We start from the raw sequence: 13,826 nt of genomic DNA on the forward strand, positions 1-13,826 counted from the left end.
GCAGAAGAGAAGCAGAGAGTGAAAGGGATGAAATGAGACGACAGGAAACAAAAAGATGAAATAAAGATGTAAAGAAAGAGGAAGATGTGAGAGCAAGACAGGAAACAAATATGAAAGTGAATGATGAAGAAACAGAGCAGGAAGAAGTTTTATTTTTATCATCATCTACATGAAGGTTATGAAATTGTGGGTTTTTGGCTTCTATGTGTTGAATTTGAACTTCTGCTATTTGAATAATAGCAAATATGTATTTTTTAACCAAAAAAAGTGTTGCTAATGAAACACTTTGCTTGCTTTTCATGAAAGGTGTCAGATGTTATATGTTATTAATATATATAATGAATATAATATATAATATATATATATATATATATATATATATATATATATATATATATATATATATATATGTGTGTGTGTGTGTAAACTGAAATATGAACTTATATTATTATGTTACTGTTTTACTGCACGTTGCTGTAAGACTTTTTATTTCCTGCGTCTCTTGAGAAAATGTTTCCAACAGCTGAAAGGTGAAGTGTGTGTGTGTGTGTGTGTGTGTGTGTGTGTGTGTGTGTGTGTCTGTGTGTGTGTGTGTGTGTGTGTGTGTGTGTGTGTGTGTGTGTGTGTGTGTGTGTGTGATTTTCTTTAGACAAAGGCGGTAAAGGAGGAAGAGGAGGAAGGATACAACTTAAGATAAGGATGACGAATACGCTTCGATTGTTTGTGCAAATACAGACACTGAACCTCTACAGTTTCTCTTTCAGTCTAACGAACCGAGAGAACGACTGTTGCAATAAAACATCTTTAAATTTCCACGACATGAACGACAGAATCCAGCCGAGACGCCGGCGGGTCACATGACGCTTCGTAGAGATGAAGGTGGTTTATTCTCCTCTTTACTGTTGAGCAGAGAGAGTCTCAATAAACACTGATTGGTTCATATTAAAGATGGCTGTGAATTATCATCAAATCACCTTCTGAACTTTTATCTTTTTAATATCTTCAAATATGTGATCTGGTGTCAAACACGTCCTCTGGATGATAAACATGTTCTGGAGGAGGACGCCAGTCAGATGGTCCTGAACGCAGCAACACTGTAAGAAATGAGTTCAAGCCTGTTTAGAACCAAAGTCCACTAGTTTTGTTTGTTTGTTTGTTTGCATGTATTCTGGTAACGTTACAGGATGAGTCTCATACGTGTCGTCGGCTGCACGCGGAGCCTTTAGATGTCGGTTTGGTCACAACCTGCTGCCTTCAGGATCTTCAGGAAATCTCTGCAACACGTTCGCATCTTGATTTTTCAAGACAAACTAAACTGCGTATTTAAAGCACATCTGGTCGGTCTGGAGGACGAGAACATCTGGAGATGGACTCTGAGACGTCACACTCACCCACCAAAACACACTTTTGTAGCTTGTTGTGTGTTAGTGTTTGTTTGTGCACGTGAGAATAAACCTCTTCTTCATGCATAAAACCTTTAGCTGCTTGTTTATTTTAACTTTAACTGCTTATATTAAGCCATTATGCTCTTTTCTAGATGGTAAAATATTCTAAGGGGTCATGTGAATAAACTCTTAAATGTGTATTTACTCATTACTTTAATACACAGTTATAAAGAGATAATCAATAACTGGATAAAATGTCACAGTTATGGTTGAGGATGATGACTTATGAAGTCCTGTGGGAGGTGCACATGGTGTCTGTTAAAAATAAACAAATCACTGACTGAATATCTGTCAATAATTGAAAAAGTCAGCTGAGAAGAGCCACCAGCCAACTAACTCGTACTAATAATGAGACTTATAGATGATCAATTAGATTATAAATAGACTCCAATCATTTAAAAACATGTCTGAGCAGGAACATGACAGATGGTTTGTTTACAATATAACATGTTGTGAGTTTATGTTATTATTAGTATTTTGACAGATCATCACATTTGTGCAAATTCAAACTCAGAGCTAAAGAACATTTCCTCTTAAACCAACGTTCAGGAGCTCAAATGATCATTAAAGCTGTTTTTCCTCTTGTTCATACTGACCTTTAGAAGATCCCGTCATAATAAACTTACACTGGAAGTGATGGAGGACGAATCCACAGTCCTTCTGTGTGAATATGTGTGATTACAGCAGATTAAACTTCTTTAAATATTCGTCTGTGTTCCTGATGAAAGATCTGACAGATGTTTCCTCAGATGACGGTTCAGAGGAAACGTCTCTTTAGAAACTCTTTTCTGCTTTATGACCTTTTATAGTAAAGAAAACAGTGAAAACTGTGTTTTTTATAATACGCTGCTGTTCAGTCTTTGGCAGACTGAAGAATAAATCTTTATTTTGCAGGTTTGTAATGTTGTTTTTTTAAAGTGAGACGTGTCTGTTTCCTTCTCTTTCAACCCAGCAGGTCAGAGCAGCTGACGTCCAGCTACAGTCTGCTTCTCCTCCAGGTTACTTCCTGTTTCAGGGACGTTTTTCCTTCGTTCTGTCAGCGAGAGCTGCTGATGGAGGAATGTTGGTCTCTGTAGTTCAGTCTGGACCTGCTCTCTGTGAGAGGAGCCCTGAGGTTACTGCTCTTATGATTTGGTGCTTTATAGATAAATTAAATTGTGATTTATTTGAGGTGAGTGAATGTTTTCTGTACGTCTCTCTAATTATTTTCAGCTCCGTGTCTGCAGACGTTTTCTTAATTAATGTGTTTTTAATTGAGATGTTTATTTATTTTCTCCTGATGGAGACAATTAGAGCTGCAACTAATAATTATTTTCATTGTTGATTAATCTGTTGATAATTATCTCGATTCATTGATTAGTTATTTAGTTTATAAAATGTCAGAAAATCCTGAAAAATGTGGATCCAAGTTTCCCAAAGACGTCAGTTTACTGTCAGAGAGACTAAAGAGACCAGAAAATATTCACATTAAGAAGATGAAATCAGACAATTTGGACTTATTTCTTAAGAAACGACTCAGATTTATTGATTGATTAGTAAAATAACTGGTGATTAATTTTCAGTCCATCGACTAATCGTTGCAGCTGGAGAAACTTTTAGTTTAATTAACGTGCAGAAATCTGTCAAAACAAACTTGTTTACAGTGAAAAATGAACAAATATTTATTGAAACGCAGCGACGTGTTTGTTTAATAAACTTTGTTTAGTTTGTTTGTGTTTATTCTGTTTCTAGAGGAAACTTTTAGGAATCACAGATGTGTTTAATTATTCTGGTTATCAATGAATCAGCTGAATTATTGCATTTGTTTATTTATAAAACATGTTTTATTTATCTATCTATATATCTATATCTATCTATCTATCTATCTATCTATCTATATATATATTCATTCATTCATTATATATTCAGTTTAAAACGATAGAAACTGGAGAAAAGCAGCGTTTCTGCTTGAAAAGTAAATAAAACAATTAATTTTCTTCAGATTTACTATGAATGGTTTCAGCTGGACAGAAGTGAATTCAGTAGAATCAGAAACATGTTGTGACCCCTTGAAGGGTCCCGACCCGCAGGTTGGGAACCACTGCTGCCAGTATAAAGACACACAGAGAGAAAAGACACCGGAGGACAAACTAGTTTCTAAAGAACTATATTTACATAATACTCTTGTTTTACAGAGAACCATATCAAAAGTATAAAATACTTACAAAAACTCCGCTGCAATATATAAAAATAACATCTATCTTCTCCAGATCATTAGGAAAGGCTTACATACAAAAAAATATATTTATAGACATTTACACAGAGCCCGTTCACAACAGTTGAGACCAGAAGAGCCGGCAGGCTGAGCAGGCTGGAAGCTGAAGGTTCGGCAGCGATTTGGATGAAGAACATGAAACCAGCCCCAAAGCGATCGTTAATCAATAATAACATTACAAATAATAAAAAAAAAAAACACACAACAACAACATGTCTGCAAACACGAGTCAAACAGTACAGTAGATAGAGCGACCGGCTCACAGTTCCACCTTAACGGCTGGACCTTAATGTCAGGAAGGATCAGTAAACAGACGATGAAGAGTTAATAACCGTCCACACGGACGTAAAGCGACGAGTCCGACTAATTAACATCATGAGAACCTGCGTCCGTCTGCCGTCTGATGTGACGTCATCGAGCTTTAACGCTTCCTTAAAAAGGTCACGTTTCATCTAAAACAGGCGGGAAACTGTGAGAGAGATTTTCAAAATAAAATACAGATGCAGATTCATCCCAACGTTTCATATCATGTGAGAACAAGAAAAGCAGCAAATTCTTAAATTTAAGAACCTGGAACCATCAAATGTTTGGTGTTTTTTTTTTGCTTGGAAATGAATGAATTATGAAAATTGTTGCAGATGAATCTTCTGTTCAGTAACTGAGTAAAACATCGAGAGAGAAAAAGCGGGAAAATGTCAGTTTTCCAGTCTGAAAGGAAGGCAGAGTTACATCAAACAGTCAGAACCAAAACTACCTTTACAGAGTGTTTCATCACTTCCTGTTTACATTTAACCTACAACAAAAAGCCACAAAACGTTTGAGTGTCAGCTGATGAGCTCAGTTCTTGTGATTGACGGTTTATTAACCGTCGGTTCAACAGTGTTTAAGTGTTGATTGAAGTGAAATATGGTTGATTGGACTCTGCTGCATGAAGCTCACAACAGCAGATCACTGGTGAACATTTACAACTGCGGCTAAAAATACCTCGTTAGTAGTTTGAAACATCGTCACTTCCTGTCTCATCTGCTGCTGCTTCTTCTTCTTCTTCTTCTGTCACAATTAGACTTTTTTTTCTTGAAGTAAAACTTCTAACTCAGATCTTTATAAAGGACCATGTTGCTGGTTTTGCACATTTTAACTTTAAATGAGAAAAACCAAACAAAGTATTAAAAGAACCTGTTTACAGTTTCTCCAAACAGCTTCTGGCTGTTTGTTTACAGCCTGTTTACGCTGTTATCAGTTCAGCATAGTTGGAACCTGGATGGAGGTGAAACCAGAATAAAGAATGGATTTGCAACATCACAAAAAAACAAAAAACAAAAGTTCTGGACAAACTGAAAACTTCTTATTTTCTATTTAAATAAAGATTTCTGTGAGAAGGAGAAACTGATCTCATGCAGCTGATCAGACGTCACTTCAGAAAATCTTCATTTAAAGAAAGATTAAAGAAGTTTGAAGTTGTTTTTATGTTTGTAGATTTTTTAACAATCTAATTGTTGTAATATCAAGAGATGCTGAAGGATCCTGAACACCTTGATAACTGATCGATCTGCAGGAGGAGACGGAGACGGAGACTGTCTGTCTGACTATCAGACAGACTGTCAGACTGACTGACTGACTGTCAGACTGACTGACTGACTGACTGACTGACTGTCAGACTGTCGTCATTCTCTCACGCTGACGCCGACAGTCTGGTTACTATAAAATCACTTTATATGACTGCGGCTCATTTCCGTGAACAAAGCCTGTTGTGTTTGAGATATTTAAATATATAAATATATCATCTTGTTTCCATATATTTCCCTACAGTATGAAAATCTACTTGATGTAACTGAGACAAAAATACAAACAGTAGAAGAACATGATGTGATGGATCATCTACCAGTTGATTCTTTAAACTGGAATGAGTTTTAACGCATTCAAATCTCCAGAAACACACGACAGGACGTTCTGGAAAACATTCAGTGATATAAAATATAAAGTGATTGAAGTAAAACTGTGTAAAATATGAAAAAACAGCAGAATGGTCCTTTAAAATGAGTTGAAGTAATAATAATAATAATAATAATAATAATAACAACGGGAGTTCATGTCTGGATCGATTCATCGCTGCTGAAGGAATTTAAGATTCAACCTGCCGAGGTTTGAGACGCTGCAGGTGTGTGTGTGTGTTTATGTGTGTGTGTGTGTGCAGTGTGTTTATCACCTCCAGTTATTTGTTGTTAGAATTCAGTTGTACGACACTTTATCTGTTAAATTTTCAACATAAGGTGTCATTTGTGTGTTTGTGAATAATAATGATGATAATAATAATAATAATAATAATAATAATAATAATAATAATAATAATAATAATAATAAAGGAATCAGCTGAGTCACATTCAGACTAACATGTCTGAACTCTGCAGCGTCTCACTTCCTGCACACCTGAAACTACTGGATTGATTCATTAAAATGATGATTAATCTGAAGATTAGTGTCTGTAAAATGACAGAATAGTGAAAAATGCCCGTTAGAACTACTTTACTTTACCGTCACGTTTGACAAAGAACAGCAGGAAGTAACCAGTTAGAGAAGCTGGAACAGCTGTTAACCTGTTAACCTGCTGCAGCTGCAGAGAGGAATGAACACAGCTGGAAGGAAAACTGAAGTCAGTTTAAAAGACGAGAAATTAAATGATGTTTGTTGTTGTTGTTGTTTTGCTGGTGAAGTTGCTACTTGATTGTGACTCCATTAAAGGCGTTTTCACAAGCTTTTACTTTGTAACGTGTTGAACTTTGACCTGCTGCTGATCACAGCTGGAACGATCAGATGTGAAACTAATAACGTCTACCTGGACTGATGAAGATCAGAGGAAGAACACATCAGCAGTAGAAATCTGCTGCGAGTGACATCATCGTTATAAACTTGTAGGATGAAAAACCTAAAGTGATGAAGACTGCGGCGTAGAGCGCAGCACCCTCGTCTTCCTCGTCTTCGTGTTGTGAATAAACCTTTAACTCTGAACGTTTTAGGACATTAAGTTAGTTTATAGATTGTTTTTTCATCAACATGATGAAAAACTGTCAGTTTTTATAATTCAACTCATTTATAACTGAAACCAAACATTCCCGTCTGGTTATTTAATCAATCAGCAGTTATTGATCAATCAAACCTTCATCTTATGATAAATCTCAATATCATAATAAAACAGAAATATATATATTGCTTTTCTGTCATTTCTTCGTCCAGATCGATCGTTTTTGGTTCCGTTTGTTTTATAAAGTCAAAACCTCCCCGATCAATATCTCCATAATGTTTACAGTGTGGAATCAGGACACACTGATTGATTGATTGATTGATTGATTGAATAATTGAACCTAATATATGAAAACACTGTGACGTCCAAGAGGATGACACTAGTTGAACTTTCAAACTGGTCCTAAAGAACTCGGACTCTCAGTTTGATGAACAGCAGCATAAACTTCCTGCTCTGTGGATCTAACGGACCAATCAGACGACTCATAGAAGGTCTCTGTGGTTTTGGAATGAAGTGGATTCAGAACGTGAGCTCATCTGTGACTGAACTGCTTGTATTTCTGACCGGAGATGGTTTTCATTTATTTTAAAACCTCCAGAATCTGGCTCTGCTCTACCCAAGTGTCTTTGAGCAAAAAAAACCTCTAACAAGTGAGTAATCGAGGCTCTGACGGCCCCTCTGATGTCTTCTCCACCAGCAGGTAAACCAAACCGTGTCGGGACATAATCTGGTCCCGTCATACAGGGGAAGGAAAAACAACACAACAACCTTCATGAGTTTAGCAGCCAGCAGGATGTTCACAACAAACTCACAGACATTCACCATCAGCTGACTGCTGCTCGTTTCTCTCTAAACACACCACTTCCTGTCTGGATCTTTAACAAACATGGACACAGATCAGAACGGAGCCGCCCTGCGTTCGTCTTGTTCAAGGTGTTTGCGTAGTGCAGGTGCAGCAGTGCAGCGTCTCAGCAGGTGCAGGCAGGTGTGGAACTAGTGGTGGCTGGCGAGCAGTTCGTCCAGGTCGGCGATCCACTCCTGCGTGCTTTGACCTTTCAGCAGCGAGTCCACCAGCTCGCTCTCGGGGGCGAAACTCCCCGACGCCACGTTGTAGCCGAACGACACCTGCTGCTGCTGCTGCTGCTGATTGGCAGTCCTGCTCACCTGGTATCCTTGGTTACACTGCAGTCCCTGGCGACCGTTGCCCTGCGGCTGTCCGAACGCGGCCAGGTCTGGGAGGACGGCCTGGTTCTGATTGGCCTGTTGTTGTTGAGTCTGCTGCTGGTTGGCCATCGGCTGGCCCAGGCTTTGAGGGTTGGGCGGTGCCCTCTGCTGGGCGGCAGCCATGTTTGTCTGCATCATCTGCTGCCCGGGGTTCAGACCGCCCATCGGCCGGCCGCCGGGGTTGGCGCCGAAGGCTCCGGCGCCGGGTGGCATCTTGGGAATGCGAGACTGCTGCATGTGGAAGGCGTTGGGGTTGTTGCTGAAGGCGTTGGGGGGCAGGTTGGCGTTACTGGAGGGCGGCTGGTTGGCGAGCTGCTGCTGCCAGGCGGCGCTCTGAGCGCCCTGCATGCCGCCGGGCATGGAGCCCGGCAGGTTACCCCCCATACTGTTCTGCATGGCGCCCGGCATGCGGGCGGCGGCCGCCAGCTGCTGCTGCTTCAACATGGCGGCGTTGGGCTGCGCCTTCAGGTGCTGCTGCTGCTGAGCCAGAAGACTCTGCCTGTAGGGGGCCGTCATGGCGCCCAGAGGCTGGCGCTGCAGGCCGGCCTGGGGGGGCGGGTGGCCTTGGTGGGAGGGGTGAAGGTTCATGTTGTTGTACAGCACCTGCTGGACGTCCACGCCGGCCCCGCCCCCTCCGCCGCCGCAGGATGACAGACTGAGGTCAGCCTGACTCCCCGCCGGGGGCGGAGCCACGCCACCCGCCGGCCCCCCGCCCTGACCCAGGTTCATACCCATCATGCCTTGATTCTGAGGAAACATGCGCTGGGATCCGGGGGCGGGGCCTCCCATGGAACCGACACTGCCCATTGGCTGAGAGGAAGCTGTAAAGAAACAAGCAGTCAGACGATGAGGTTTGTTTGTTTGTTTGTTTGTTTTATTTATCAGAACTAAACCTTCATCAGAAAACTTAAAGCTCATAGAAACTTGAATGATTTTGACCTCATTTGTCTTAAAATCCTTGTTTTAACGTTCATCTTCTCATCAGGATGTTATTGATGACATATCGCTGCTGTTTTAATAGATTTCTGCTCTGATGGAGTCTCAGTTATTATAATCCAGCAGTAGCTGTAAATGATTAATCTCTTTATCAATATTCAAACACAGACACGTCTATCAGTGTTTGTCTGGTTGAGAACAAACAGACTCAACAGTTCATCAGAACTGTGCAGCTGCCGTCATTTTCCATTCAAATCAGTGGTGAGAATTATTTACACATTTAATACGACACACAGAGGAATGTTTGTCACGAGCGACACAACAACAACAACAACCTGCTCCGATAATATTCTAATGACACAGACGAGTCACATAAAACTGCCTTTACTTCACCGACAGAAACTAACCAGGAACGAGGAAACATTAAAATAACCATAAAATAACACTAAAGAAAAACATTCAGTTTAAAGTTAAATACTAATAAATTAAAAGCTGAAACATGCAGCTATTAATTCAAGTTATTCTTTTTATTTCCACAGTGAAATTAATTTTATGGCTTTAGAGTCAAAACTGCATCAACCTCTGAATACACAAGTTTTATTTTAAATTAAATCAAAAGAATAAAAGGTTCAACTAAGATGTTTTCAGTTTTTATTGTATTAAAAAGCAGAAGAATGAAACATTTTGAAAGATTATTTATATTTAAACTTGTTGCTGCAACTTGAATATATGAAACTATATGAATATTTATCATTATTGTGAGAGAAAACATAATTTTTGGATTATATTTAGAAGGTGAATCCTGACTTTAACAAACAGAACACAGTCTCATAAAACCACATCTGTTATTTAACTGTGTCAGATCCATATTTAATCAATATTTTGATGAGTTTATGCACCAGATCATTAAAGGATCCTGTGCTGCTGATACTGAGCTGGTTTTTCATGGATATGTTATGTTGAATATGATCAATGAGCAGGATTGATTTTAATACCCTGGATTCTGTCTGGCAGGTAGTTTATGTCCTCTTGTTTATCGTGATGCTGATGTACAAACTGAAGCGTGTCTGATGTGAACTCCTGCAGTCTTACCTGTAAACTGGTTGACTGGCTGCTGTGGGAAGGGGTTCTGATTGGCCGGTTGTCCCGGCTGGTCCTGGTACTGGGGGGGAGGTCGGGTCAGGTGTCTCTGCAGCTGCTGGTCCTGCTGCCGCTGCTTCTCCTGTTCGGACGGAAACAAAACAGACTCATCAGACGTCATCTTATAAACCGTGTGACAGACAACTGCTGGATAGTAAAGCAGATTTATATAATAGAACTATTTGACTTTTATTAAATTAAATCAGCGAATGAGCAGAGGAGCAAAATCTCACAGCAGAAACAACATATTGAAGTCGTTCACGCTCGTATTCCAGATCAGATTAAAGCTCAAACATGTCCGGATGTAAGTGAGAAACTGACATTTTGAGTGATGAAGGAGAAAAAGGAGTGAAATCCACCTTTACTGTCAGCGTCTGAAATAAACGGAGGACAAAAACTTCCCTCAAGATTTAGAAAAAGCAGTTTGGGTCAATATCCTAATCCTACATTAAATCTAACACACTAACACACACACACTGACACAAACAGCCCTGTTGTTATGGTAACTGGCAGAGTCCACGCAGTCCTGCACCTGCAGTGATAAACCACCACCTCGTTAAAAAAACACTCAACCGTTACCAAAGACAACAACCAGAGTCCTGAACGTCTCCAACGCAAACAGGACGGTAAAAACAGCTGACGCCTCTACAGTTAGAATAGAATAGAGTAGAACAGGCTCGGTGTTGAAGAAGAGGTGAGGAAGACGATGCTCCTCTTCTCGTCCTCACAAACATTCTGGACAGTTAAAAACTAAATCATGACTTTGTTGAAGGAAGTAAAGGGGTGAAGAAGGATTTAGTTGTTTAAAGGGAATCTGTCTGCAGTGTTTTGTTTTTCATGTGGATATTTATGACTGAGGAGGTGATGACTCATCTCACATTAAAACACAACAACTTTATGCACTAATTATGTTTTAAAAGTGCCCTCAAAAAATTGTGTAAATGCTCCAAGTTTTTAGACAGTGGAGGCAAAAGTTGCCCCTGAAATATTTCTTAAATTTCAGTTTACTATACAACATATGACAGCGGGAGGACTTCCTGTCACTAGCAGGATTATATCACAGCTCACATGGAGACATGAGAGAAGCACGAGGCCGTCAGACGTCCTCAGATCCTGATGCAGAGTCCAGAGCTGTTAGATCACAGCTCCCTCTAGTGTTCAAACACTCTCATCATCATCATCATCTTCCTCTTTAACCTGATGAACTCCACTGTTATTAAAACTACCTGGACTGATATCAAGTTTGTTTTATTGTAATCAAATATTCTTCATTCATCATATCTGCAAACTCAAGTGGATGGAAAAAGGTGACAGCAGGCAGCAGGTGCTCCTTACTCTCCATGATATACATATATACACACACACATATATATATATATATATATATACACATATATAACACAGGAGCTGCAGCTGTAATCATGTAGAGAGATTTCACTCCTTCTCTCCGCTACACGTGAGGACGGCAGCAGTTAAAGTCAGCCGGCTGCTTTAACACTACAGATGCTTTGATAACTGAGAAAATCTGATACAACTGCTGCTTTTCTGGAGAGTAAACGTGCATCAAGACGCTGTCGGTTTGTAGGAAAAAAAACTCTTCAGATCTACACGGATCACGCAGACGCATGAAGTCATGAATTCTGCCAAAAGTTAGAAAAATGTTCAAGGTGACGTCTTCAAATCACTTTTCTGTCTGAACAACAATCCAAAATCTAAAGATATTCTCTGAGCAAGGATATAAAACATGAAAGCAGGAGACGCTGGAGGCAGATAAATGATCTCTGGATAAATGGTTATCAATTAATATCCATCAATCACCTACTCGTCTCATCAATACTCACTCTGAAACCATCCCTTTGTAATATTTGCTTGTTAACATCTAATTTTATTATTTATGTGTGTTTGAACAGATATTAAGTACAGATGTACTGTTTGTTCGGCTCCTCCTGATTGGTCGGAGTCACGGCTCCACCTGATTGGTCAGAGTCACGGCTCCACCTGATTGGTGGGTGTGGCAGGTGTTAACTCACCTGTTCAGCCATGAGCTGCTGTCTCTGCATGTACTGCTGCTGCTGCTGCTTCTGCTGCTCCAGGATCTGCTGCTGATGCTGCTGTTGTTGTTGCTGCTGTTGTTTCAGTGCCGCCGCCACCGCCGCCTGGCTGCTCAGGTACGCTGCGTTACCGTGGTTACCTGCCATGGCGTTGGCCCCGGGCTGGGCCGACATGGCGTTGTTTCCGGGCGCCGACGTCATGGCGTTGGCGGGACCCGGGCCGTGCGGGGGAGCCGGGTAGGTGTTCTGGTCCTGTTAGAGACAGAAGTAAAGACGATGTAGGTGTGAATGTTTCCAGCAGGGGGCGCCGCACCTGACGACAAACAACTACAGGACGCTCTGTAACCTGAAGCTGCTCTTAAAACCTTTGGAAATGAAATCTGTGTCAACACGTTCCTGAAAAAGACAGAAGCTTTATTTAACTGAATCTTTACTCAAATGTTTTTACTTTCTACTCTTTTCATTGCATCTAAAATTGTTCACCTGCAACTTTAAATGTGTTTAAAATGCTTTACATGTAATGATATGTTAAGCACTCTGAGGTGAGTTGTATGTATGAAATGTACAATGCAAATATATTTGTATATATTTATTATTATAATCATGTAAAAACAGATTGAGTTTAGACTGGAGATCGTAAATTAAAGCCTGTAACGCTACAAGAAAAATGAACCAAATCACAACGAGGATGTTTACAGAATCAAAGCTCTTATATATTTTTAGTCCAAAGTTTTATGTCTTTTCTGTTTATTCACTATTTTCTCCAATTTTATCTGGGTTGATTTTATTCAATTAAATGTTCTTTATTCTTATTTTAAAGTGCTTTGTGTCTTTGTTCTGAAAGCTGCTCTATAAATAAAATAAATTAAGTATTTGTATCAATCATCTATAGAATCACCATCATCTAAAATAAAGACCACAAGTTACACAAGCTTTTACATTTCAGAGGATATAACCAGCCAAAATTTCCATTATAAATATTGATGATATCAGCGATAACCAACTAAACTACTGACTAATATAAAGCATGTCTATATAAACATCTGTGCAACTCTTCATCACTGCTGCAGAGCTCTGAGGACGATTCAAGGGAACAACTGAAGGACTTTTTCACTATTTTTTCCAGCATGTCAACACGGTGTAAATCTCTGCAGAGTTTATTTGAACTACACCAAACATTTAAAAGGCTGACTAGCAGCATCTAGAGGCCGACGTGTTCATTACAGCCACGGTATAAAACTGTAGGACAGAACAGCCTGAATATCCACACGTAACCTGAAGGCGGGCTGAAAGTTTCACTCTGACTTGTATTTTCGTTTTTAGGCCGAGCTGCAAACAGGACAAAAAGTAAAGTTTATATAAGTTTAATGTGCAGAGTCAGTGATCAACAGTTGTGATAATAAAGTGTAACGTGCAGCAGGAACAGAGCGTCCCGTCTGCTGAGAGGAAAAATACAAGCAGCAGCAGCAGCTATATTTAAATACAGAGAGAGAGAGAGAATATGAAAGGCTGCTTTGTCATCGCCTCCCTTCACCCCCCTGTGTGAGCCTTAGCAACCAGCTGCTTGACCCACACACACACACACACACACACACACACACACACACAGAGTCGGTGGATGTTAAAGCGTGGGGCCCAGGCCTGTCTGAAGCAGAGCAGCTGAACAAAAGGCCTCCCTGCTGCAGACCGACTTCACCTCCACTCACCACTGAGACAAACTGTGTACTGGTCTTCATCTGCACCTGTTCAGACTGAAA

At 40.2% G+C, this 13,826-nt stretch overlaps 1 protein-coding gene across 4 annotated transcripts in view; it reads right to left on the reverse strand.

The window, feature by feature from the left end:
* Positions 1–3,575: 3,575 nt before the first annotated feature.
* Positions 3,576–13,826, reverse strand: part of maml1 (mastermind-like transcriptional coactivator 1) — a 28,247-nt gene continuing 17,996 nt past the window's right edge. For 2 of the 4 annotated variants that reach the window (XM_044363177.1, XM_044363176.1), the window contains exons 4-6: positions 12,049–12,321; positions 9,971–10,100; positions 3,576–8,763 (exon numbers count right to left, since the gene is read on the reverse strand). In XM_044363177.1, coding sequence (XP_044219112.1) covers positions 7,712–8,763; positions 9,971–10,100; positions 12,049–12,321 — 1,455 coding nt within the window. In that variant the 3' untranslated portion in view covers positions 3,576–7,711. The remainder of the gene's footprint in view (positions 8,764–9,970; positions 10,101–12,048; positions 12,322–13,826) is intronic. The other 2 variants (XR_006405236.1, XR_006405235.1) reach the window with 2 other exon arrangements.

Source organism: Thunnus albacares, chromosome 10, assembly GCF_914725855.1.
Source record: "Thunnus albacares chromosome 10, fThuAlb1.1, whole genome shotgun sequence".
Lineage (NCBI taxonomy): Eukaryota > Metazoa > Chordata > Actinopteri > Scombriformes > Scombridae > Thunnus > Thunnus albacares.